The 25,760-nt window shown below is 31.1% G+C and overlaps 1 protein-coding gene across 5 annotated transcripts in view; it reads right to left on the bottom strand.

Moving 5' to 3' along the window:
- The window catches only part of LOC141452087 (golgin subfamily A member 1-like), a 29,229-nt gene extending 4,561 nt beyond the window's left edge, over positions 1 to 24,668 (bottom strand). For 2 of the 5 annotated variants that reach the window (XR_012457216.1, XM_074123918.1), the window contains exons 1-12: positions 24,152 to 24,668; positions 23,741 to 23,976; positions 22,886 to 23,114; positions 19,833 to 19,921; positions 17,935 to 18,063; positions 12,850 to 13,027; positions 12,650 to 12,759; positions 9,702 to 9,893; positions 8,189 to 8,593; positions 7,942 to 8,097; positions 5,132 to 5,347; positions 1,596 to 1,729 (exon numbers count right to left, since the gene is read on the bottom strand). Coding sequence is in view for 3 of the 5 variants with exons in the window: in XM_074123918.1 (XP_073980019.1) it covers positions 1,596 to 1,729; positions 5,132 to 5,347; positions 7,942 to 8,097; positions 8,189 to 8,593; positions 9,702 to 9,893; positions 12,650 to 12,759; positions 12,850 to 13,027; positions 17,935 to 18,063; positions 19,833 to 19,921; positions 22,886 to 23,114; positions 23,741 to 23,968 (2,066 nt within the window). In the remaining 2 variants the exon portion in view is untranslated. Of the gene's footprint in view, positions 1 to 1,595; positions 1,730 to 5,131; positions 5,348 to 6,337; positions 6,702 to 7,941; positions 8,098 to 8,188; positions 8,594 to 9,701; positions 9,894 to 12,649; positions 12,760 to 12,849; positions 13,028 to 17,934; positions 18,064 to 19,832; positions 19,922 to 22,885; positions 23,115 to 23,740; positions 23,977 to 24,151 lie in introns of all 5 variants that reach the window. The other 3 variants (XR_012457217.1, XM_074123919.1, XM_074123920.1) reach the window with 3 other exon arrangements.
- Between the last annotated feature and the right edge of the window lie 1,092 nt (positions 24,669 to 25,760).

The following is a 25,760-nucleotide window of genomic DNA, read 5'->3' as shown; positions in this document are numbered from 1 at the left end:
TAAATAAGTTTATTATGATGACATTTTGTTCTAAAGGTAAATATACACACTACTGGGACTAATATGTAAATGCAGTCGTACTACTTTTTCTAACCCGAATTTTTGTTTATTGGCAGATACATCTTCACCTTATTTCCTAATTTTGGTATGAGATCATGCTAAAGTCAGATTGGCGAGAAGATCATCAGATCATTAAACTTAAGGTGTAAAACTAGTTTGTCGTCGAATGTCTAATATCACGTTTCAAACTAGGTACAATAATTTACTTATTAGGCGGATTGAAGTTTGGTTTAACCCGTGCTGATTGCTGATTGATTGATCTAAAAAGTAAATAATTTTCGGATTACGGGAAGTTTATTTTAAAGAAAAAAAAATTAAAAAAATGATTGTCTGCTGTGGAGGCCAAATAGACCACAGGCAAGTTAACATCACGTAGAGTATCGTCTGGTATCTAAGATAAGAGAAAACGTATCTAAGAAAATAAAACTCCCACGGAAAATTCAAAATATAAAATAAAAAATTTGATTTTTTTTTTTTTTTTAATGATTTCAATAACTGATTAGCCTTATAAACATGACAAAAAATATGTTTCTTTTTATATAACACAGTAGCGCGTAAATTCGCACCAATTGTGTGACGCTACTCTGTCTAACCTACAACTTGGCGAAGCTAATAATTTATAGATAAATAATTGATCGGTACATGCAAAAAATTAGTTAGGTAACTTTAGTTTAGTTATTTATTTTACTGTACCAATCTTTTCATAATTTTCCATAATTGGGTAAACAACCCAAGAATAATAACTTACACGAATGAAAACTAATGTAACTTGTAAATTTAATAGTGAAGAACCTTGTAATTTATGTGATTTGAATCAGACAAATGACATTATACATTTTATACTGGAGTGCCCTGTATTCTCAATGTTTAGAAATGATCATATCAGTAAATATTTATCTGTGAACGACACCAAATTCAGAAATATTGAACGGTTGCTTGTAATAGAGGATGAATGCAAAATTAATTATTTATATTTTTTCTTAAGAAAATCATTTAAGTTTAAAAAATTTATCTCAAGTCTGTAAGCAAACTCACTGTTATAACTTCATGTTTATAAACAATAAAAAAATACATACATACTTGGTCCTGCATTATTAAATTCGCTGCAACATGCGGGTCGCAAATCGATTTTTTTTTTCAGATTTTGGCAACAATGAAGTAAATTTAAAATAAAAAAATTACTTTTAACAGTTTGTTTTCATATTTTAGGTTCATTTTTGGATTTGTGTTTTGCAAATGGTTCAAATTTTTTCGCTATTTATATTTATATACATATTACTTTTTTCAACCTTTTTTAATAGAATACTATCTATATCCAAAAGTAAACTTGAACTTAAATCATGAATTACAAATTTTCATGAACTGTTTTCATCTAAAATTCATACATTCTTACATATAAAAATCAGGAGAGCGAATATGCTTATTTTTTGTTCTCTTTTGTTCTAATTATTTTGGTTTGTTTTAAAAGCCACTAGAGATAATAAATAAATAAAAAAATTCCAGCGAAAGTAAACACTACTTAAAGGTTATATCACCTCGGGGTGTAGTCTTCTAAACGAGGTTTTGATCTAAACCACGACATTTTCCAGTCAATTGTATCCTTTAACAGACATTCCTCTTCTGCGGACAGTTTCAGCAATGTAGCCACGGCTTTCGTCAGATGTAATGCCTGAGGGGAAAAACAGTTATTGTATGATTATAAAATCTACTTTATGAAGAAAATTATGTAATAAATACTAGCAGATCTAAGTTAATGAAGGAACGCTAAAGCGAATGAATATTACGAAGCACGAATCATTTAGCCAGCCTAAAACAGTTCAGAAATAAAACTAGAATTGCAACTTAAATGGATAAAAATGGTCAGACTCGTCGCAGACTTCTTTCAACTTACAACAAGTGTACTGAGTAGAAAATGCTGAGTCGGGCTTTGTTAGAAACAGTCATCAAACCCGAAAGTAGCGTTGCTATCTTTTGAAGTGGGCTTCTATGATCTGTGTTAAGTTCCCAGGCGCCCTAAACCAGCTTTAGAGCTAGAAATCTAACTCCCTAGACAGTCTAAAAAAAATTCTCAAAAATATTTCCAATTAATGTGTCCATGTAAATTCAAAAATAATATATAAATAGCAGCGCTAATTTATATTATTTTCTTTAACTAGGGAAGGAAAGTATTGCGATTATGTTAAATATTCAATTTCCAGTTTTCAACAGAAATATCCGGAGGAGTTCTCACTAGTAAGTAAGAATGTGTTTTTTATAAAATGCACAATACACTCTCCCTCACTCCCACCGTCTCTCTCACACTTCCTCATTCTCTTTGTGTATGCGGGGGGTGAGGGTGGGTGTGTAAACAAAATATCACAAAACTAAAAATCTCAGGAAGTTGATATTTTACATTTAGATTGGACCTACCAAGGGACACAACTGTAACCAAGAGATGAAAATCCTTCAAGGAAATGAGATTTACATTGTGAATTTTTGACTTATTAAAGAGACTTTTTCAAAAATGGATCCAGCGATTTTCTTTATGCTATTTACCTACATAATAATTCCTAATATGCTGATATCAACCGATATCAGTTTTAGAGCTAGAAATGCATGGACAGCAAACAGTGGATGTCTCTATGCATTCGCTTTCTTATTTTTAAACTTTCCTAGGACGAAATGTTTAAGAACCACAATTAAAGTGCTCCAAAAGGAGTAATGTATTCTTATTGACTCCGAAAGTGCCATGGAAGCTGCCTTATCACTGTTCCTCATAAAAGTCAAGGGCAAAAAATAACAATATAGTTGTTTGTATCATACAGCGCCATTACCGACGACGAAACTTCTCACAAGTTTTGACAACAATTGTAAGACACTCTCAAAAAGGCATTAACAACTTTGTTCAAGGAAAAAAAGGACAGTAAAGAGGTTCTAATTTCCTGAATATAACTTTGAAGTCGTAGTTGTACCCTAATAAATATATAAATAAAAGTTCGCTTAAACAGTAAGGATTATGAAGTAAAGCAGTACGTACAACATAAGGAAGTGTCGTTTTTCAAAACCTCGTAAGGCTGAATTTTATCAAATCGAGATTAACTACCTTTTTTTAATATCTATTTTTGGCCACAATTTTTTATCAAAACTCCGTTCCACCGTTTTATAACAACTTTTTATAACAACAACGTTTTTTTAACTTTATAACTTTTAACTCTTTTTATAACTTTTTTTAACAACGTTTTATAACAGCGACCCAGAATAAAATATATTAAAGTTAATGAATAAATGAAAAGTTTTATACGTCTCCTGAAAGTCATGGTTATCAGACTTCCGAGGTTTTGAAATAACGTCAACAATTTGTTTGATGGTTAATATCTTTACATTGAGTGTGAATTAATTCGAAAAGAGTTAAGTAAAAATAAAAACTGTCCTCAGATAACGGCCTATCAACAAAATAACCGGAACACACTTGCATGGCAAACTTCATTGAATTCATTCTCCTTTATTGTTTATTCTACACAACAATCTAGAGTAAATTTTCTAACATTTGACTCCCTAGATAAATGTTTTCTAGTTTAGTTCTTCGTTCTCCCTCCCACCATATCAAACTTACACCCGAGAGTGTATGCCATAATATTTCTGTGCAGGTTCTATCCTATAAGACATTATACACATGTCAAAAACAAATTTATTTATTTAGTTTAAAATTATTATTTAATAAATAATAAATAATTTTATCTTGATATTTTAATTATATTTCTACATTTTTTTGTATATGGATATAGATACTGTAATTAGGAGTTATCTTAGTCAAAATAAATTGTAAATAATGCTCTAGGATTATTAATCCCATTTACATAAAATTCCACTCTACTACTTTTAAAATTCTTTTCAGTTATTTCTTTCCATCGTTGGTTTGTTTGATTTTATTTTTAATCTTACACTTATTTTTTATTTATTTATTTATTTTTAATAACTCTAGTCAGGTATTTGAGTGAGAGTGACATGTCTGGGCCATAACATTATCAGAAAAAGCGTACGGCCAACGCGAAGTCGCCAGGAGACTGGGTGTATCTCACTCGACAATAGGAAGGGTTCTTCGCGCTTCAGAGAAACAAAGCTTCAAACCAGAAGACCAAGAAAGGGTCGTCCTAGGTATGCAGACGAGAGAGAAGTTAGCGGGCTCTGCGAAACCGCAGCATCAAATACAAGAAATCTCATAAGACAAGTTTGAAATGTTTCGAATTCCTGCAATACTGTAAGAAGAAGGCGTAATTAAAATAACCTTAGGGCTCCACTCCCGGCATGTGGACATCTTCTTACCACAACACAAAAAATGGCTAGGCTTCAGTTCGCAGGAAACATGTGAATATTGTTTGAGACCAACATTGAGGTAAGAGTTGGTCTCAAATCTTCACATGGGTAATCTTCACTATGTTCATTCATAGTCCCTCAAGGAAAGGTATGCTCCATGCTGTATGTTTCTCAGGTGGCACTCCACGGAGACTCATTGATGTTCTGGAGTGGCATTTCCTTGGACGTATGCACCGACTTGTTTGTTGTGCGAAGGCCTCTAACTTGACATAGGTACTTACACAAGACATATGTTAATCGAGGAATATGTAATGCCATTTGCGCCCTACCCTAAATTGGAGAAAGATTCTTACTGAAAGCGTAATTGTATTCATTAACATTCATCACCTGGTAAGACGAAGCTGCTTCCGTGATAAACCTACGTCCCAGTACATCCTGCGAATCAATCATACTGGATAAAAGTTGAGAATAAAAAATGATAGGCTATCTTTATCAGTGATAAACCAAGTTTAAAAAAAAAGTAGTTTGAGTCATGTTCAGTAAAATGCCAAGAGACATAACATAAATACACACACCAAGCGATTGAAAATTCTCTCTTTTATCATTGTTCAGAGGGGTTCTAAAAACAGAAATTTGTTTTGAAAGATCGATTTCGAAAAATAGACACGATTGCAATACTTCTTTCCAAAACTTTTATTAACTCATACTTTTGAAGTATGAAAAAGTAAATCTAATCTTATAAAAAATTACAGAATTAATCCCGATGACCTAAACTCACCTCGTATTCTCTACTGGTCAAAAACTTCATTATGACATGTTTTAAATAAAGAAAGTTTACTTCATTGTCTCCGTTACTTTTATTAGAGATAGGCGGTCCACTGATAGTGTTATGATTGCTGATGACGTCCGCACTGCTCCCGTTATCAGTTACTTTAAATTCTCTCTGCAACGTTTTCTTCACATCAGCCAACTTCTGTTGCAATACCCTTATTGCCTTTGAAAAAAAAAAAAATCTTACGTGAACATACACGATTTTCTCTTACAACATTCTCTTGCATTTTTAATAATTCTTCAAAAATTTGGATTTCATATTCAATTTCATTGTTGCTATGATTACATAAAGGGCTCTTTATGATCTCTTTAGATCGCAGTGGCTATCTACACATACATATTCAAAGGGGGCTAAATATATGTCGCTATAGTTTTAGGTCTAGTAGCATGCAGTTAAAAAATAATGATAATTTCACTTTAGTGCTTTATTTATGTATCTTATTCAATTGTATTTGCTAGCTGAGTATTATAGTAATAAATAGGTTGCCAACATTTTTTGTTTAAAATAAATAAATAAAAATTAAAAATGAAACTACAAAATTTAAAAAATAAATAAATTATTCGGCAAGTAAACTGTTTTTTTTTTCTTCTTCTTCTTTAATGAACTTTATTATTAATTAAATAATAATAATTAGGGAAGGGATTAGCTATGCGGTTGGCGTACTGGACTCCCACGCAGAGGTCCCGGGTTCGAATCCAGCTGCTGACCCTTAGATTTTCTCTTCCTGGAGCTTCTTTCAGCTCACTGTCCGGTGATGGACAGTGTTGTCTGTAACGAGAGAACACTGTCCGGAGGCCGGCAGTGCACTGAAAAAAAGCTCCGGGCGCCAATAACCTAAGATGTTGACGCGCCTTAAATCATTAAAAAAATAATAATAATTAATAATAATAAAAACCATTTTCGAGGAAATCTCTTATCCCTAAATTCCCTTCATAGAATTCAATGAAAAAATTTGTCAGATAAGTGTTTCTGCCCAACATGAGCACAATTTTATTTATTGAATTAGTTTAATTTACAGTCAGTAGTTTTTATCATTTTAGTTGCAGTAACATGCAGTTAAAAAATAATAATAATTTCATTTTGTAGCTTTATCGATGTAATTTATTCTGTTTGCTATCTGGTTATTATACTAAAACCTTAACAAAAACTTACAGTTTAAAATGTTAAGTATAAGGGTTGATTAAGCGCCAAAAGGTACACAAATCAGTTTTTGCCCAACATTTATTCTTCCGCTTGTGATTTCAGCCATGAAGAAAGATATGAAAAATATATGTTTAATGGAATTATAATAACAAATATCATTTGAAAAATTTTTACAGCATTAAATTTTCAACAACAGTGTTGTTTATTAGAAGTAACAGACCTTATGCTGGCCAGTTCAAACATGATAAATGTTTTGTTATAATAATGAAAATATGTATATTACATCTTCATAATCATGATTACATATGCATGCACTTCATTTTGATTATATTCCAAATTATTCTTCTGATTTATCTTCATCACGCCCTTTATTCTGAATAATTACATACACATGCACATTAAAATACAATAGAAAAAAATCAAAGTTACAATTTGTTCCTGCTGAAATTTGAATCTCGGAGCCAAAACAATATTTCAGTCATGAATTTGTCTTACAGAAGTATTTGAGAGCACAAATTACACACAGTTAATAACAAATAAATAATTCATTAAATAATTTAATGAAGAATTATTCATTTTTCAATTTTAATTTAATATAGTCCCTTTAATTTAAAAAAAATAACGTAATTTTGACAATAAACTGAATTTTTTTTTTTTCATATTTTAAATTACCATAACTTTTGAACAACCTAACTGATTTCAAAAAAAAATTTTTGTTGTTTTTAGGAGCTCAAATATTACAAAAATATGCAACAAAAAATATAACGTTCCATTTGAAAAGCAAAAGTTGGATGCTGTATCTCGAGATACAAGGGTTTAAAAAAATGGGTCAATCACTGAAAATAAACTAGATTAAAAATGATTAAATACGTGTTTTTTATTTTTTCGAAATTTTCCGCTGTTAAAAAAACAAGTGGGTGGAGCATATAACTCTGGTCACCTTTTATATTTATATATAATTGTGGGGAAAACACCTTCATTAAGAATGTAATTGAAGAAAATTATATTATTTAATACTAACCAAGATTAATTATTACCAATTATTTTTAACGCATGGCCACCACACAAAGTAAAGTAACAATCAATTGAATCGAAGAATGATCTTAAACCGACGATTCATTTAAAAATATAAATAAAATAAACTAAATCATTATGTATTATGTTGGTGTACGCATTTTTTTTAAAAACGTTTTTGAATTTTCAAGCCACATAATTTTTTTAATTCTTTTTGTTTTTCTTTTTAACCTGTGGTTAATAGTTTGATTGTTGTAGATTATTATATATTAGAATGTAAGTTAAATGATGTGCAACTATAACAAATATTTTGTAGATGAAAACAGCCAGTATGAGGATCTTTAATTATAATAAATTCTCAACAGTAATAATGCATATTTAATGCAATAAAATTACTTAAATGATATCGATTGTAATAATTCCGTCAAACACTTGCTTTTTCGAATATTTCTAAACGGTTGAAATTACGAGCGGAAGTAATTACTAACTGATTGGTACACCTTTTCAGCGTTTAATCAACCCTTATACTTGACATTTAAAACTGTAAGTTTTTCTTACTCTTAAATTTCTTAAACCTATAATAAAATATAAATAATTACTTTATTCTTCTCGAAAAGCTGTTCCTCTAACCGCATCAAATTACTTTTAAAATGTTCTTCATCGATTTGTTTTAATTCTTTGGCTTCCAGTTCCTCTTGGAGCTTACCAATTTGTGTACTGAGTTCTGAAATATTTTTTCTTAACTTATTGAGCTCCTGTATAATAAAGCACTGCTATTAACCAAAAATTCTTAATCTAGAGTTTTTTTTATTATCTTAATAAAATTAAATATTGAAAACTAATTACCTGTTCCTTATCAGAAAGAGTTTCTTCAAGTGACGTAATTTTACGGCCCAATTCTTCTGCTTCCGTTTGTTGTTCTCGAAGATTTTGTCGAATAATATCAGCATCTTGTGAAATTTGAGCATTTCTAAGTAATGCATCAACTTTTGCAGTTCTTTCTTTGTCCAATTCTCGACTTAATTCATCAGTCCGTTTTTTCTCCTCAATTAATAAACTTTGACATTTTTTCAATTCAGCTTCAGAAATTTCCACGGCCGACAAGTGAGCTGCAACACTGCGTTCACGATTTTCACGTTCGTTACAAATTGCGGCCTCTAAGCGTGTTCGTTCACTTTCTTTTTCTTGCAATGTTTGCTCGAAATCTTTCAAATTCTTTACGATGTCAGAATTTTCATTTTCTTTCGATTCCTGTAACATAAATCCATTTTTATTTATGCATGAAATATTAAATATTTCTCATAATTTAGATTTAAATTAGACCTAAGACAAACACGGGCGTCCAACTGATCGCGTTTAGTGGCTGGGTTAATGCAGCTGGCGCTCTTTTTAAAGCTTACCATAATCCTAAAACATTCCTCAGCTGTTTGGATTCAGCTTAGTACTGTCCTAGAGCAGATTCCAACCTAACATTCTACTATGGGTGCGTTCCACTAAGCGCTCACAACGATCACACTCACGACCGCGGTTTTGCCCGTTCCACTTGCTTGCGAGTGTTACAATCGAAAACCCAAGTGGAATGGACAATGGGGGGTTTTAACCGTTCATGTAAACATTACAAATGGCGAAAATAAGTCAGAAGCTTGAAGAGGTTGTTTTTTAATTTTAACCCCGTTTATATGCAGTTATAATAAACTTTATAATTATTGGTAAAGTTGACTTATATTAAAAATATATATATAATTCAATTTTTATATTACATTTTCGTGGAGTATTTATAAAATTTACGTTTAAATAAAATTAAAATGTCTTTTGTGGCATTCTCCTTAACCTCTAATATTGCAAGAAAAAAAAAATATATATATATATATATATGTAGAATTAAATATGCGAGCAGTTTCATTCAAAATTTGAATAGTAATGGTGAATCCCTTTTCTACGAAATACCAGAAAATTCTCCATGTTGATGCTAGAATGTTACAGGAAACTGGAAGAAGTTTTTGTTTTTTTTTTCAAGTTCAACAGCAGTTTGTAAATCCAGAGAAGTAGAAAGTATTCCTACACTAATACCTTGACTTCTTTATTTTTTGTTTTCAATGTTACATCAGTAGTACTAAAGGTTGACAATTTGTTACCAAGTTGTACGTGAAATGATCAGGCCTTCATTAAACCACTCTAGGTGTTAACACTATGTGAATGAGTTGATAAATACTACACGCAATTGCATACCTTCAGTTAAACTGAAAACAATTAATGTTACCTTACCTTTGTGACAGAAATAATTTCTCCTATTAATTTGTCTCACATATAATCAAAATATTATGGCATCAACCCTTTTTAGGATCAACTCTCTACTTACGATAATGTTATTAGCCGATTTCAAGTCTGAAGCAAGTGTTCGACACTCTTCACTTAAGGCGTTGATACGAGATGTGAGACGGTGCTTCTCCTTCACTTCTTCTTCCAACTTTGCTTCTAAATCAGCTAATTTAGATTCGGCAGTTCTCCTCTCGGCACCTTCTTCACCGGCCTGTCTGCTAAGCCTTCCTACCTGTTATAAATAACAGAGCACGCTAGTGCAATTAATTTTAAACATTTTTAATTGGTCTGGTCGACCAATTATCGTTGCGGGGCATTGTTGCATTTAAAGGAATATTTATTAAATAAATGCCTTGAAAATACGAAAATAGTCAAGAGAAGTTGAATTCATTCCTTATCAGTTAAGTCATTTTATTTGCTTATTTTAAGAAAAAAAAAAAACACCTCGTAAACGTCCATATAACGACTAAACAAAAATATATAAAATTCCTAAAACAAAATCAGCTAATTGATTTTTATAAAGGAAAATTGATTAGAGTCTGCTTCTGTACATATATATGTACATCTATATATATACGAGTATATATCAATGATGATAATGATGTCTTCTCAATGGTTTTTATTCAATTTGCCCCAACATGTTTTCTTCATCTTAGGGATATTCTAAATTATAAAAACAACATAATCGTATAAATGTTACAAAGATAAATCAAATAGACTTATAAACGTTACTATTTTTTATATATATATATATATATATATATATATATAATTCAAGGCGCGTCAACATCTGAGGTTATTGGCGCCCGGAGCTTTTGTCAGTGCACTGCCGGCCTCCGGACAGTGTTCTCTCGTTATAGACAACACTATCCATTACCGGACAGTGAGCCGTAAGAAGCTCCTAGGAAGAGAAATCTAAGGGCCAGCAGCTGGATTCGAACCCGAGATCTCCATGTTAGAATCCAATACGCTAACCGCATAGCTAATCCCTTCCCTATATGTTACTATTGTTTTAAATCGACTACAAATAATATATTTTGTATATTCACAATTACGCCTCTTTCTTGATTGTAAGTATTATTTATCTGAAGATAAAGTATAAATAAATAGTCTCATACAAGTACATTTTTTTAGACAATTTTAAACAGCTGTTAGGAAAATATGAAAACTAAATATAATATATAGTCACTGGATTTACTGTATTTAATCCAAACCTCATAAGGCTTAGACTCACTACTATTATCAAGGTTCTTCGATGCTTAAATTTTAATATGCTTTAATATAACTCCAAATATTTGAATATTTAATTTTTCACAGCATTAAACATATGTACATTATGGGTGCGTTCCACTAAGCGCTCACGACCGCGGTTTTGCCCGTTCCACTTGCTTGCGAGTGTTACAATCGAAAACCCAAATGGAATGGACTATGGGGGGTTTTAACCGTTCATGTAAACATTACAAATGGCGACCTCGAAAATAAGTTAGAAGCTTGAAGAGGTTGTTTTTTAATTTTAACCCCATCCACAAGCTGTTATAATAAACTTTATTAATTATTGGTAAAGTTGACTTATTTTAAAAATATATATATAATTCATTTTTATATTACATTTTAGTGGAGTATTTATAAAATTTACGTTTAAATAAAATTAAAATGTCTTTTGTGGCAACAGTAGGATATTTATTAATGCAACGTAATAATGCTTTAGAAAGTTCTTCATCTACATAGTTCCGATGAAAAGTGGAATGCAATTTTAGACAAAATCGCAATGATGAAAAGCAAAACCTTAGGCCACGTATTATTAACTATCAAAGTGTAATTGGTCGTTATTCAGTGATTTAGTATGTAAAGGGATAAGTAATTTTTCATTTTATTATTTTTTTTAGATTTTCGAGAAATACATTCAATTATTTACATGAGATTTATACTTTCACTTAGCTGATATAATTTTTTCGGTCGCCATCTTTGCTTTTAAAAATTGCGCCAAATTTCTGAACGCCCACTTCGGCCCAGCTCTTAAGGTGGGGCGTTGTGAGCTTCGCGTGAGCTAAAATAATGACCTCATTAGTGACGTTTTCGCCACGACCACAACGACCGCGGTCGTCAAGTGGAAGGCTGAAGGTAGATTTTGATTGTTGTGAGCGCTTAGTGGAACGCATCCTATGTAAAACTAGACATTATACAGATATGCTCAGCGAATTCCACTCCGAGATCTGTCAAACGGATTTTTGTAGAAAAGAAATAGTTCAAGTAAAAGTTATTATAGATTGTTGTTCATTGTTTTTTTGTGACTGGTTTATAGTTTCAATAGGATGAAAAAATAAATCCCATTTCAGTCAGTAAAATTTATTTTGCCGAGCTTTCGACCTAGGGACTAGGTCATCTTCAGGGCTAGTTTAGAAAGTAATACTTTTACATTTCAGGGTTGGTGTGTCTTCTGTCTTGTCTGTTCATGGAGGAATAAAAGATAGAAAAAATGGTAATGACAGCACATAAGAAAGAGATGCCAAAGTACTGTCTTATTTATCAATTTTATTAAATTATGTATCCTCTTTTTTTCTCTGATAACCTAGTTGTAAGTTTATTCATTTACAAGTTTTTCCGTTTGGTTAAATTCCGTTTTTAATTAATGCCGACCGAGAAATACAAACGATTGGGTTCTTTAAATGTCCCTCATCAAATATTTCTTCTTGAGCTTTAATAAATTCCATTTTGTAAAATATTAAGTTAGTACTAACAAACAAACTATTAGAGAAAAAACTTCAAACTTAAACGCAACGCATTCAAATTAGAATCTTTTACCTCTTTAAAGCATTATTTGCCAACGATTTATTAAATTACTTTCCTGCAAAAAGAATCATGTCAAAGGATTTATATATATATATATAACATATATAAATATATATATATATATATATATATATATATATATATATATATATATATATATATATGTATGTATATAGTAACAGATTTTTGTAATCTGACCTGCGTTTCCAATGATGCAATCTGAGCGCTCCAAGAGGCTTTAATATCTGTTAAATGTACATGCGCTTCCTCTAGTCTTCTCTCCAGGAGTGCTCTTTCTCCCAAAAGTGCTAGAAACATTATTATGCTAGGATATTTACAAATATTACTTTTAATATCATCTCGAACCAATTATATAAGATCCATAAGGTAAAAAGTACCTTGCACTCTGTCATCAGGGGGTAAAGAAGACGCTAATCCTGCGTCAGATTCACTCCGCCTTGTAAGGACGGCCACGCGGTCAGTCAAATGTCTCACTTGTTCTTCGCTCTGTGCTAATTTAGAACTCAAAAACCAACGTTCTTTCTCCGATGTGTGTCGCAGTATCTCCAGGTCATCCTAATGAAATATCGTTAGAGCCACAATTTATGGATATGGAAGCCAGCTCTAATATTTCTTAGTTCTTGTCACTTACAAACGTTTTTAATTAATTAAATATGAGGACCTTAATAAACAATTGAGATAGATGCACCAGGTGAGGACAGTTTTGTTTTCAAAGCGAAGTATGTGCAAATATTTGGGTTTAGCGACTCCACAGGCTACACTAGGCTCGCCAACATACACTACACGCACTGAAACACAGTGGTACTCTGGGCCCTTAGATGCTTTGGATGTTCTATAATTCCCAACACGAAAAATATTCAAGTATTAATTATTAAAAGGAATCTACACTTTAGACAATTAATGTGACCGTAATTGCTACCTTGCAAATAATTTAATGTCCTCGTGTTTTAATATTCCTTAAAATTCCTAAAAACTAACCGACCTGATTGTTGCTTTAACTCTGTTTCACTTATTCTTATTTGTTTAAACTTATTTTCCTTTTTGAGTTCTTCGAAACTTATTGATTTATTATGATTTATTTAGGTTTATTCATTTTTTGACGCAACGACAACTGTAGTCATTAGCGCATGCTATTATTATAAATTTTTATGTTGTTGTGTACCAAATTTGATTCAATTCAAGTACTTTATAAGAACAGTGAACAAATCTGCAGTCAGGTTAGCCAAAAAGGCGTGCATTTTAGCTTAATAATCCAAATGACTAAGTCTATTATCAGTTTCTGGATGAATGAGGCTCAGGAGCCTCTCACAAGTCAATGATTTCATTTTATCCAACTATAAAGGTAGTTGTTCTCAGAATATGACATTTTATGCAAGGCATATAATATACTTAGGTTCCCATGCGCTTTACAAATCCAATATTAAAACCAATATATTATGGAAGAAACTAGCTGAGTGGTCAGCAAATACTGGATTCCAAAGCGAGATCACGGGTTCGAATTAAGCTGCTGGCAATTAAATTTTTCTCTTCTTACGCGCTTCTTACAGCTCACTTTCTGGCGATGGTCAGTGTTGTCTATACTAAGAGTTGATTTTATGTATTGTATATACATATATTGACTGCAATATATTCTTCTATTTCCAAGATCTTAGGGAGACGATTATGAAGGAACCCAAGAACTTTAAAAATTTATATATCTATATTAAATTCATTTTCTGAAATAACTCAAGAGAATTTGAACTAACACCTATTGAGATTAGTCGTGGGAAGGGCGAGTAATTTCTTAAAGATGAACCCTCTTAAAGTAAGGCTGCCGCAATTGAATTTAAAGACTTTAAGGTCAATTGTGTATGGATCAGCGGAACTTTCAATTTTTGAACTCCAAGAAACATTTTAACGAGTTTGATTTGTCAACATCGATTAAAAAACAAACAAAAAAATAGTGATAAACAAAATATAAATACCCAAAAAATAATAATCTCAATTAACAAATCGTACATAAAATGATTTTGGCTTAAAACCTCAGAAGTTAATAATGCCATAAAATGAATTTTTAAAAAATTAACTATTGTTTTTGAAATAGATAAATATTTAGTACCTAAAAGTTTAGATATTTAATTTCTTAAGCGCATTGTAGCAATCCATACAAATAGCTTTAAACAAAAGCATTTAAGCAACACAATGAAAAGAAGCATAAGCTAACCACAAAATATATATTATTTTTAAAGACATAATTAAACTAAAAAATAAATCGAAAAGACATTCAGAGATCAAAAATGTCATTAATCTATAATGACACTTCAATAATACAAATATTAGGAATTCCTTTAAATGCAACAATGTGTTCAAACCAGTGTTCTGCTAAAACTGCAGTGTAAACTTGCGTGGAGTAGCAATATAATCATACTCACAGTTTATAGCAAACAAGTAAAAAATAAAAATAAATATAACATGCAAGTACAATGTGTCTAAATGACATAAATAACAGCTAAATGTAAGCAAAAAAAAAAAATATTAAACAAAAAAACACAGAAGCCTGTCTTTGAAGCTAAGCAAATGTTAAGGATCCTTAGTTGACTCCATCAATTTGAATTATTTCTTTTTTTAAATTATCACGCCAAAATTGAAGGAAGTATTAAATGAATTCTTCAACAATTGCCAGAGAAGATTAAAAAAAAGAAATCTTATTGATGCTTACTGAAAAATTGAAAATTTTTTCTTACTACTGGTAAAAAGAAAAATTGCGACATCGTCAACTTCAAAATTGGTTTTTACCAGAAATAGCTGAAACCTGGGATACGTAATAACTGAATCCAAATAATAAAAAAATGGTAGTCTTATTTCTCTACACAAATTATTGAATCTTTGAAAATAAAATATTAATAATTTCAACACATCATGCACATTTTCTTTTATTCTAACCAGTTTCAGATTTGAACAACAGAAAACATTAAAGCTTAGCTAAAGCGCTGAAAGAGCGCGCGTTTGGGTGTTTGCGAAAACAAAATGCCTCATAAAGGAAAATTCGCAATAAGCTCGCCTAATGTATTCTGTCTTTAAGGTGCAAGGCGACTTTAAAAGAAATTTTTGAAATTGAATTGGGGAAGTTAAATTTGGAAGAAAGAATTATGCTTTTAGGGAAATTAAACACACTTATGATGTACTAAGTCGTAAAGACAGATCTAACATCTTAACTGATTTAATATGTTGTGTATTTTTTAAGTTGACAGAAGTGTATTTAAGTTCCGTTCTCTTAATTGTGTATCTTCATGCCAGATAAGTATTTTGCCAATGTAAGGAGCTACTTAAAACTGCTGGTAAGGGACCAGAAGAAAGAATGATGTATCGAAGTATTAGGATTATGTGTTGACATTTAGTCACTCTAATTGCCAATTTTCTAAAATAAGAAGGTTTCTGGATCTTAATTTTTGGATAAGAAGGCAGATAAAAATGGGAAAACTTTTGAAAGGTCAATTCCCCTCTTCTAGTTTACACATGGATCGATTGCCCAAAATGCTTTTAAGCGACGATAGTACGAAAATTGTACCAGTTTTGAGCTTGCTGCGATTTTTTTTATCATAGATATTTTGTCCTTACTCTCCTAAATCAATGCCTAAACATATTTCTTTCGTTTTCTGGCCGTCCTCAAACCCAGTGTTCTGGTATAAAACTCAAAAATATGACAATTGTTATGCTTGTCTCTATTTTCTAAAATTTCTCCATTATTTTGGCCAGAGACAACACAGGTTTTTTGAAAAAACTAAAAAGGTACATAAAGCATAAATTTTAAACTGAACACGCTTAATAACCTTAATCTCATACCGTACGAGTATATAATCATCTGGCTCACGAGAGCAGCTTATTGTCTAAGGGCATATTCCGCGAATATGTGTTTGGTTTAGAAAATATGTTTTAACTGAAATATTGTTTTCCATTAATTCGGATTAATTATCAGTAGGGAACGGATTCGTATGTATTTACATATTTTTTTCTAGGCAATTTACAGACGTTTTTCAACTAGAAGTATTCATACTTACACTTTTTAAGCCGTTTGAGTCTACTTTTATTTCACATATTTCCACATATTTGGATGTTATCGCATATTTATACATATTTGATTAAAATAAATAAATATTTCTACATATTTAATCAAAATATGTACATATTTTTTCATATTTTTCATTTTGGGCATATTTTCATAATTGGGAGGTGGTTGACAGGAACTGTGAACCACAGACTGTAGGGCTGTGAATCACAGTGGGTACAATGGTTATTGTAATTTACACAGAATGCTGCTAAACAGTGACGGGCACTTGTTAGTTCTTTGAAGTTGTCTGACGTTGTCTGTTCTTTCAGCTCGTTCGTTGAAGTGTCCAATTCATTTCGTTCGGTCACTTAGTGTATTCTTTTTTTGGGTGAAATTCCACGAACATCGGCCTCAAACAAACAACTGGTTGCTAAATATCTTCGCGAGTTTCCAGCAGAACTTTTTCGAAGTGATGGAGACATTTTGTACTGCACAGCTTGTGAGAACATCTTGTCACATCTCGAAGACGAAGCAGTAGCGATAAATACAGCCAAGTCTTTATTCGAGAAACCTAATTTAAGGAACGACCTTGCATTCATTTCTGACAATTGCGTATTTATTGCACAAGCCATTACCCAACTTGAGTCCCAAAATGTTCGACTGACAGAAAACGTGTCCAACGTTAAAAAAGCCATCGAAAAGGTGGAAGGAATACCTGGGAGTAAGGGAGATCTGATCAGATCAAAACTGGTAGAAGTACTGAGCAAGAACAAAGGGTGGGAGACCATCTGCCAGATTTCTGATATTATCAGTGGAACAGAAGTCACCTCAGAACATCATGTACCCTTTACAACCAACGAGATAACTTCTTTCAGCAAGGCACCTATAACATCTGTAGATGTTGAACGATCTTTTAGTCGTTACAAGTCATCTTACGACCAGATCGTCGTCACTTTACGTTCCAACATTTGAAATTTCATGTGGTTGCAAACAATTTCGAAGAGTGAAGTTTTCAAAATTGAAAATTTAACACATCTTTTTATAAATAGTAAAAATGTTCTTTGTTGTTTAAATCATTTTAACTTATAAAAACAAATTATTTTGTTCCTAATAAATTATTATAAATTGTAAAAATGTTCTTTTCTTGTATAAATAATTATAACTTCCCCCCCCCCAAAAAAAATTCCATTTTTATAAAAAAAAATGTCCATTTTACTTAAATATTCCAGAAAATATTTTAAGAAAATCACATATTTTCCACATAATTTACGAAAATAAATGCATATTTTAATTAAATATTTGGCATTTTTAAATACATAAAAATCCGTTCCTTAATTATCAGTAATAAAACAAATATTAATTTTTACAAGCTAGACACACAAAAAAATTCTTTAAGCTCAATGTAATAATAAAAGAAATAGTAGCGTGAAAATACCTCAAAATTGCTTATCTTTTCTTCAAATGGTCTTAACCGACCCACTTCAGCTTTTAATGTTTCTATAAGCGCAGAATTCTCTTTTAAAGTTGCAGCCATTTCATTATTTTCTTTCTCTTTCGCTAGTAACTAGAATCATAGTTTAAAATAAGAACAGATTTATAAATATAGTTAAGTTTTACGTTTGAATATAATCTTAGGTGCGTAAGTAGATAAGCAGTAAATAAGTTCACTGCAACACCAAATTTTTTTATTTATTTATTTATTTAGGTTACAGCACTATATAAATTTATTAATTGAATTGTTTTTGGGAATATACTTTTTTTTTTAAATAAATAAAAAAAACCACAAGATCTCCTTAAGCTATCAAATAAAATAATTAACTGTCAATAATTAATTACTTTAAACTTGTCTTTAAGAAAACTCCAAATTAAAGAAATGGTAGGGTGTACAGCGACAATACGAAGTGAAGTTAAGGCTAGGAAAACTAGCCAAACAATCTTCCAAACAGAGCTAGCTACATGCAAAAGATTCATGCTCTTGAAAATATAAGCCGAAAAATCAATACAGAGTTCACGCAAACAGGCAGCTTTATTGGCTATGAAATTAATTTAAAAGGATTTTAAAGTAAAGGATTTTCTCGACATCCTAATGACATTGCTGAGTGCCCAGGCTTCAGGACATAAGGATAATAAGACGGTTATCTGGATGGTAACGAGCAAACTGCAAAATTTGCAGCAGCGCCATCAAAAAAGCTAAATGCCAAGTAGACGTGATAATGGGAGGTGAAAACCTTAGACCAGATGCAGGCAAAAATGTTCACTTTTAACCATGAACCTAAGTTTAACACGATACTATTCCATAAGCTCTTGACAGGTCAATACAAAATAAGTAACCACAGGGGTCAATAATGAATAGATGTGTAGGTTTGTCAGGAAGAAGAAATAGAGGTTTTACGCAAATAAAAGAATTTAGGAATGAAATTAACTCCAAGTGTTGCAGTAAATGTTCATTTAAAGGAAAAACTTGCACTCTCTAAATTCAGCATTAATAGCTCATGGTCTGAAATTTTTTGTAATGACAAAATTAGTTTAAATAATAAATAAGAATTTTTTAATGCCACTTCTAGATCGGTAATGTGTATTGCCTCTCAGATTTGGGGATTCCAAGCCTTTGAAGTAGAAAAGCTCCAAAGTTATTTTGTAAAAAGAATGGACTCCAAATGTGCCGAATGACGCATATTTAGAGACAGGATTATCCCCATTGTATTTGTTTACATTAAAGCTGCACATTAATTATATGATTAGAGTGCTCAATCATGTATACTTTTGCTTCTTATTATTATAATTTTGATAACAACCTGACAGACAATCTTAAAGAACATTGTCTTGTGATGTTTTTAATGTACCTATATAAGCAAAAATATCTATCTATCTATCATGACAGAAGGAAGTAACAATGCACACGTTCAATATTCATGTCAGTTCGGCTCTTTGAAGAAGAAAAAAGTCGAGCCTTGAAGCCTTATCCTAGAGTCCCTCACCAAATCCCTGAGCCAACAAACAAATCAAAGGGCAGAGTAATTCTATTGTATTACCAGACATCCAGGCAGCTTTATTGGCTGCCGAATCCACAACTAGTTATGTTCTAACTAGAAAATGCCACAACAGATCCCTGAAAATATAGGAAATGACCAGACACCACGTCATCTAATGTAATTACATTGTATCAAGCTTTTAGATTAGAGACTATGTTTAGAAGCAGACAACAATTGGATTTTACAACAATTTCATTTTTTTATTGCATATTGTACGTTTTATTTGAAGAGGAGATTTAACCCTTAAGCATTCCTGAATACATACGTTTATATAGCAAAAAAAAAAAAAACCTTAACTCACCAAATGTTTAACTTTAGCCATTTCTTGAGTCTGAAATCCTTCTAATTGATCTTTATCTTCTTGATATTGACAAATTTTTCTTTTGTACTCTAAAATATGACAATTATTAACCTGTAGTTGTAATGCATTTTCCTCTTAAAATTATAATTTTTCATTTCGTTTTCTAAATTATTTGTACAATAGAAAACCAAGCGTAGATTTATGGGTTTTGTTCTTCTTATTTTATGGAACTATTTTAGCTGTACTAATAAACTGTTAAAATATATATATATATATATATGAGTATATATAAATATATATATATATATAACCTTAACAAAAACTTACAGTTTAAAAAGTTAAGTACACGGGTTGATTAAACGCCAAAAGGTATACAAATCAGCAAGTACCCAACATTTCATTAATACTTCACACATTTAAATAATTTTACTGCATTCATTTTCATTAATATTTTTTAGAATTTATTGGATGTCACAGATTTATGCTGGCTATTTTCATCTACAAAATATTTGTTCAAGTAACACACCATTTAACTTAGATTCACTGTAATATCTATTTATCTAAAAGAAACAAACAGGTTAAAAAGAAAAACGTTACAAAAAATATAAAAAATTATGAAGCTAAAAAATTCAAAAATTTTTTTAAAAAAATGCTTACACCAACGTATGTACATCAATGATTTTGTTTATTTATTTATATTTTCAAATAAAAATCGTCGGCTTAAGTTCATTCTTCGATTAAACTAATTGTTGCTTCATGTATCAGTCAAACGTTGATAATAACAGGTAATAATTAATCTGACTTTATCGTAAATAATATAGTTTTCTTCAATTACATTTTCAATCTATGTTTTCTTCACAAAAACTTGTATATATATAATATAAAATAAATAAGATATGCATATTTTTAGGTCAGCTAATTATTCCAGTATTTTACTATATGTAACATTAGGGGGGCTAAATTAAATTACAACTGAGAAATGTATAATTATTGTTGAATAATCTACTTGTTATTAACTGTGTATTATTTGTGCTCACGAATATTTCGGTAAGAAGAATTCAAGACTGAAATATTGTTTTAAATCTGTGTTCAATTTATACAGTAGCCGACTCTAACATTGTCTTTTTCTATTTTATCATGTATGTATATGTGACTACTCAGAATAAAGGGCAAATTAAAGAGAAATCAGAAGAATAATTTTGGAATAGAGTTAAAATAAAGTACCTATTTATACGAAGATATAATATACATTTCATCACAATTATAACTATTATGAATGAACTGGCCAGCATAATAAACTGTAACATCTAATAAATCCTAAAAAATATTAATGAAAATGAATGCAGTAAAATTATTTAAATCTATCAAGTATTAATGAAATGTTGGGTACTTGCTGATTTGTGAACCTTTGGGCGTTTAATCAACCCTTGTACTTAACTTTTTAAACTGTAAGTTTTTGTTAAGGACATTTTTGTACCTTTTGGATAGATTTTCCTTTTTGTCTATTTTGCAAAGTTAAGAGTCCGATATGTCCAAGTGTACCTAGGTCGTCATATGGCTTAGTCATCAGCGAAAAAATCTCAAGTTTGTCTAAAGACAAACTCGAAGCCCAATACAAACTCTTTTGCAAAGTTACATATCTGCTTTACAGATTTTTTTAAAATTTGGAATAAGCAATTTTATCATTATAACCTGATAAGGTGTTAAGTCGGAACCGTAACTACCACTGGAGAGATCTTTTTAAAGAATGACTACAGATGCGATCCCCAAACCATCCTCAACAACAATTTTTTTGAGAAAGCTTTTGAATAAAATAGTAAGGTATTTGTGCGTAAATAGCAAAATTAAACTACGATTCAGTACTTCCTTTTAAGAGGAGTAAGAAAAATAAACTGCGAATACAGTACTTTTCCCTAAAAGCAAAGTGGCAAAGATTTTGAATCGAACGATAATTCATTGATGTAAATCGGTTCATTGATAATTTTAACGATTGCAGTACTTTCTCTTAGTAGGTGTAAGAGCATGATGGCACTTCACAGCCACGTAGTGGAACTTTAACCACTTCTTCTAAAAAATTTTATCAAAATCGGACTAAGCGTTATAGAAATATTGGTAATAATAGTTTTAGAAAGGGCCTTACTTAGGTGGGGCGAACTCCCCTCCTTATGAGGCATAGCGTCGAGACTTTTAAAGTGCAAATTTGTACAAAATTTTGATTCGAATGACATTTCATTTGTGAAAATCGGTTCGCGCGTTTAGGCGCTACGCAGTTTACATAAAAGGTAACAACACCAACAAGAAGAACAAGACCAATTTTTGGAAAAGCCGTTTTTGCTTATTTTTACAACTTTTTTCTCAAAATCTATCACATCTGGGTAGTTGCAAAAAAATTAAAGTTATAAAGGAGGGTTTGCCCTATATTTTAAAGAAAATTTGGGAATTGTATCTATTACAGAAAAAGAGAAAAATATTGTCAAAGTTGGGTGTTTTTCAACGTTACACTTTTTCATGCACTTTTTGACTGTCAACCCTTATACAACTGTCCTACCGGACAGTTTTAATATATATATTACATAAAAATGTAATAAAATTCTAAATGAATGAGGGTTGGCAAAGCCAATTCAAGCGCCATTTTACAAATTTTGACAATTTTACAATCATCGGTGTCATAACTCCTGTAATACCTATCAAGCCACTTCTTTATAGAGTTTATGCTGGGTAAACAGTTCCTCAAATTCATAATCTTACACCTACCATTTCGCTTTAAATATTAAATATTTAATGAAGATAATTTTTAATTTCCCAAAACCTATTCAAACATAGTTTTTTCTAAGTTAGTATATGCTACTAAAAGAGGTTTATGTAAAGAAAAATATAATAAGAAATCATTCCGGTTTCATATTAATACTCTTATAGGAATGAAAGGAACATCCTACTTTGCAAAAAAAAAAAGAAAAATTATTTTCAAAGTAGGATTATAATAACAAATTTCCCCGTTCTTCCATCTGAAACTACTCTCAACCGCAACTCATGAAACAAAATTATAAATGTACCCTCAGCTAATTTTAATGCTGCTTTGACTTCATTTGTTTGAGTTAATAAATCTTGCGTCAATTCCTGTTCTCTTTTTCTCCATTCTTCCGATCTAAGAGCCAGTTCTTTTAACAGATCGGACTCTTTTTTCTCCCATTTTTTATTCAATTCAGCCTCTTTCTTTTCTAGTCTGTGGCGCCATTCTTCCTCTTTCTTTGTTAGTATGTTAACTTCTTTGTTGGATAATACCTTAAAACAACAAATACAATTTGTTTACTTTGTATTTAGACTTACTCATTAAACAAACGATTTTCATATCAGCAAAGAAGTGTTCAATTCTGCTAGTTCAAGTAGAAGTCGCTGACAGTAACATGATCAGTAGATTGGTCCGTTTAAATTCTGGGTTTTTTTCCTTATATTTTTATTAGCACTAAATATCTTAATTTAAAGAAAAAAAATCAATCAATCATAAATGTTTATTACATATCCTTCATGGAAAAGAAGAGAGAAAATAGAGCATCTTTCAATTAAGAAATGGATAAAAATTATAGCAGTTTATGGTAACAGCGATTAAAAAAGGAAGTCTGCCGAACAAAAACAATTCTGAGATAAACATTCAATAAAAATAAACTAAAAATAAGAATGTTCAAAAGTTGTTTGATTTTTTAGCTTTTTAAGGAATATGGAGCTTTTAAAATAGTGAATATTCTAAGTGTGACTGTCGGTAAGAAGGCTAGATCCCGCAAGAAGATTCCAGCAGAAAACCAAGAATATCATACTTCACTTGCCAACTTTCCGCAACACCTTCAGGGGCAAATGTACATGTATGTTCATTCAGTAACAGCCTTCTAAATTATCTTTAACATTAGTTTTACCTTGCCATCGGTTAATTTCATAGGTTGTACATCTTGACTCGTAACTGGAATTATTGCCACGGTAGACTGCGTCTGGGATTGCTGCTGTGGATTATCAAGTACAAGGCTACAAACACTACTTTCAGAACCTTGCCTAGATTGTCGTGAAAGACCTCCTTTTTGAGGAGTAAATTTTGGCAAATCCTTTCCTGTTTTTTCACGAAACTGATTTTTCATACTATTAAACATTGTACAACCTATAACATTTAACATATTTTTGACTGATAGGAAAATAAAACAGATACAAACATCTACTCATTAATTTCAATTAAGTTATACATATATACTATAAGTCATACTGTAAAATAAGATAATTACTGCTTGAAAAATGGGGAAAACTAAACAGTGAAATTTACAATGAGGGGTACTTACTGTAATATGATTCATATATTAAAAAGGTAATCAAAGTGTCATATAGTGATCATTACGCTAATTCACTACCACAAAACAATAATAAAGACTCCCGCGATCAATTTACAAAATAAAGTTTGGCCATTTAACCTTTTATTAATATCCAAGTTGATACATAAGGCAGAGAACACGAACGCTCTCAAGTGGAAATGTAGGCACTAGATCACAGTGTCGTCAGCGACATCCTACGACAACAACCTCAAACTGGACATAAACCATGCACATACATTTTATTAAAATTATAGTTGGTACACGATAGACGATACATGTTCGTAGGACGCAGAACTTTCTGAGATAAAGTAGGCTACTCTGAACTCTCGCTGCCTGACACTGAGCAAATATCATTTTCGATTTATCAAGTACAACTAACGCCTGGTGACCTTACGTCCTTTATTTAAGAGGACAACTCTTTATTTCACTGCTCTGTCCTCTAACTTTATTTTCTAAAATAGGACTGTTGTCCTTTATTTTGTAAACTCTACACTAACTTTAAAAAAAATCGAATATTTTCATTGGTGAATTCATGTGGATGAATGAAAAAACACAGTTATAAGTAAACACATTAGAAGCTTGAAATACAACTTTCAAATGAACTATGGAATTTTGTGACCTTTTAAAGCGTGAACCGGCGCAATTAAAAAAATAAATAAATTCTAGAGAAAAGTATCAAAATAATTGTTATTTAAATTTTTATAATGTATGAGTAGTGTATGTGTAATAATTAAGATTGTTTAGAATTTTAATATATGCATTGTCTGTTTTCGTAATCAATGTTATAAACTTATGAATTTTATAAGGTATTTTTTTATTTTAAAGAGCACTTCTGGTTACTCATTCAAATTTTAAAGGGCTGAGGTTCCCTTATTATTATTTGATCGCAGTGGAACTTCAGTTATAACAAACCTCACAAAGGCAGCCAGCCTTTTTATTTTTACTAACTCAATTGTTTTCAATTCCTGCTATTTTAAAATGATTTTTATCTAACAGTACACAATCTTCAGGGAATAATCATTTCAAGAAAATATTTGCCTTTGTTTAATCATGATATAAGTACATTCTTTTCTGAAAGTGAAGAAAAAGGATTACACCGGCTAACAAAATTCTACGTGTTCATGCTAACTCTTACAGAATTCGAAGACTTCAGTTGGCTAGATATCAAATAACACTGACTGACAAAAGTCTGGACACAAATCTTTTCACTGACGAATATAATTATGTATTAAATTAAATGCCAATCTGAGGAAGATCAATCCGTCCCTTTGATATAACATTGAAGAAATGATTAAGCACAATCTTTCTTTGGCAGGATCTTCGTTCCAACAGTGCAGAAGCAATCGGCTCAGATTCTTTCTGCCAGACATAATGGCCAGACTACACAGGATAAGATTTTATACACTTACTGCAATATCAAGAAATTCGACGTTTAGAACAGCTTGCTGCATCAACGAATTTTTACCCATTTAAACACTTATAGGATCATCTTCTAAAAGGATATAAGAACGAAACATACTCTTCGATTAAATTTTCTGTCTTTCTGAATTCGCTCTATTTTGAAATTTAAACAAACAAA

The sequence above is a fragment of the Rhodnius prolixus genome, unplaced genomic scaffold (genome assembly GCF_049639745.1).
Source record: "Rhodnius prolixus isolate KJV_2025 unplaced genomic scaffold, Rpr scaffold_38, whole genome shotgun sequence".
Lineage (NCBI taxonomy): Eukaryota > Metazoa > Arthropoda > Insecta > Hemiptera > Reduviidae > Rhodnius > Rhodnius prolixus.
Note: the sequence above shows the minus strand (reverse complement) of the source record. Positions and strands in the feature narration are given on the sequence as shown.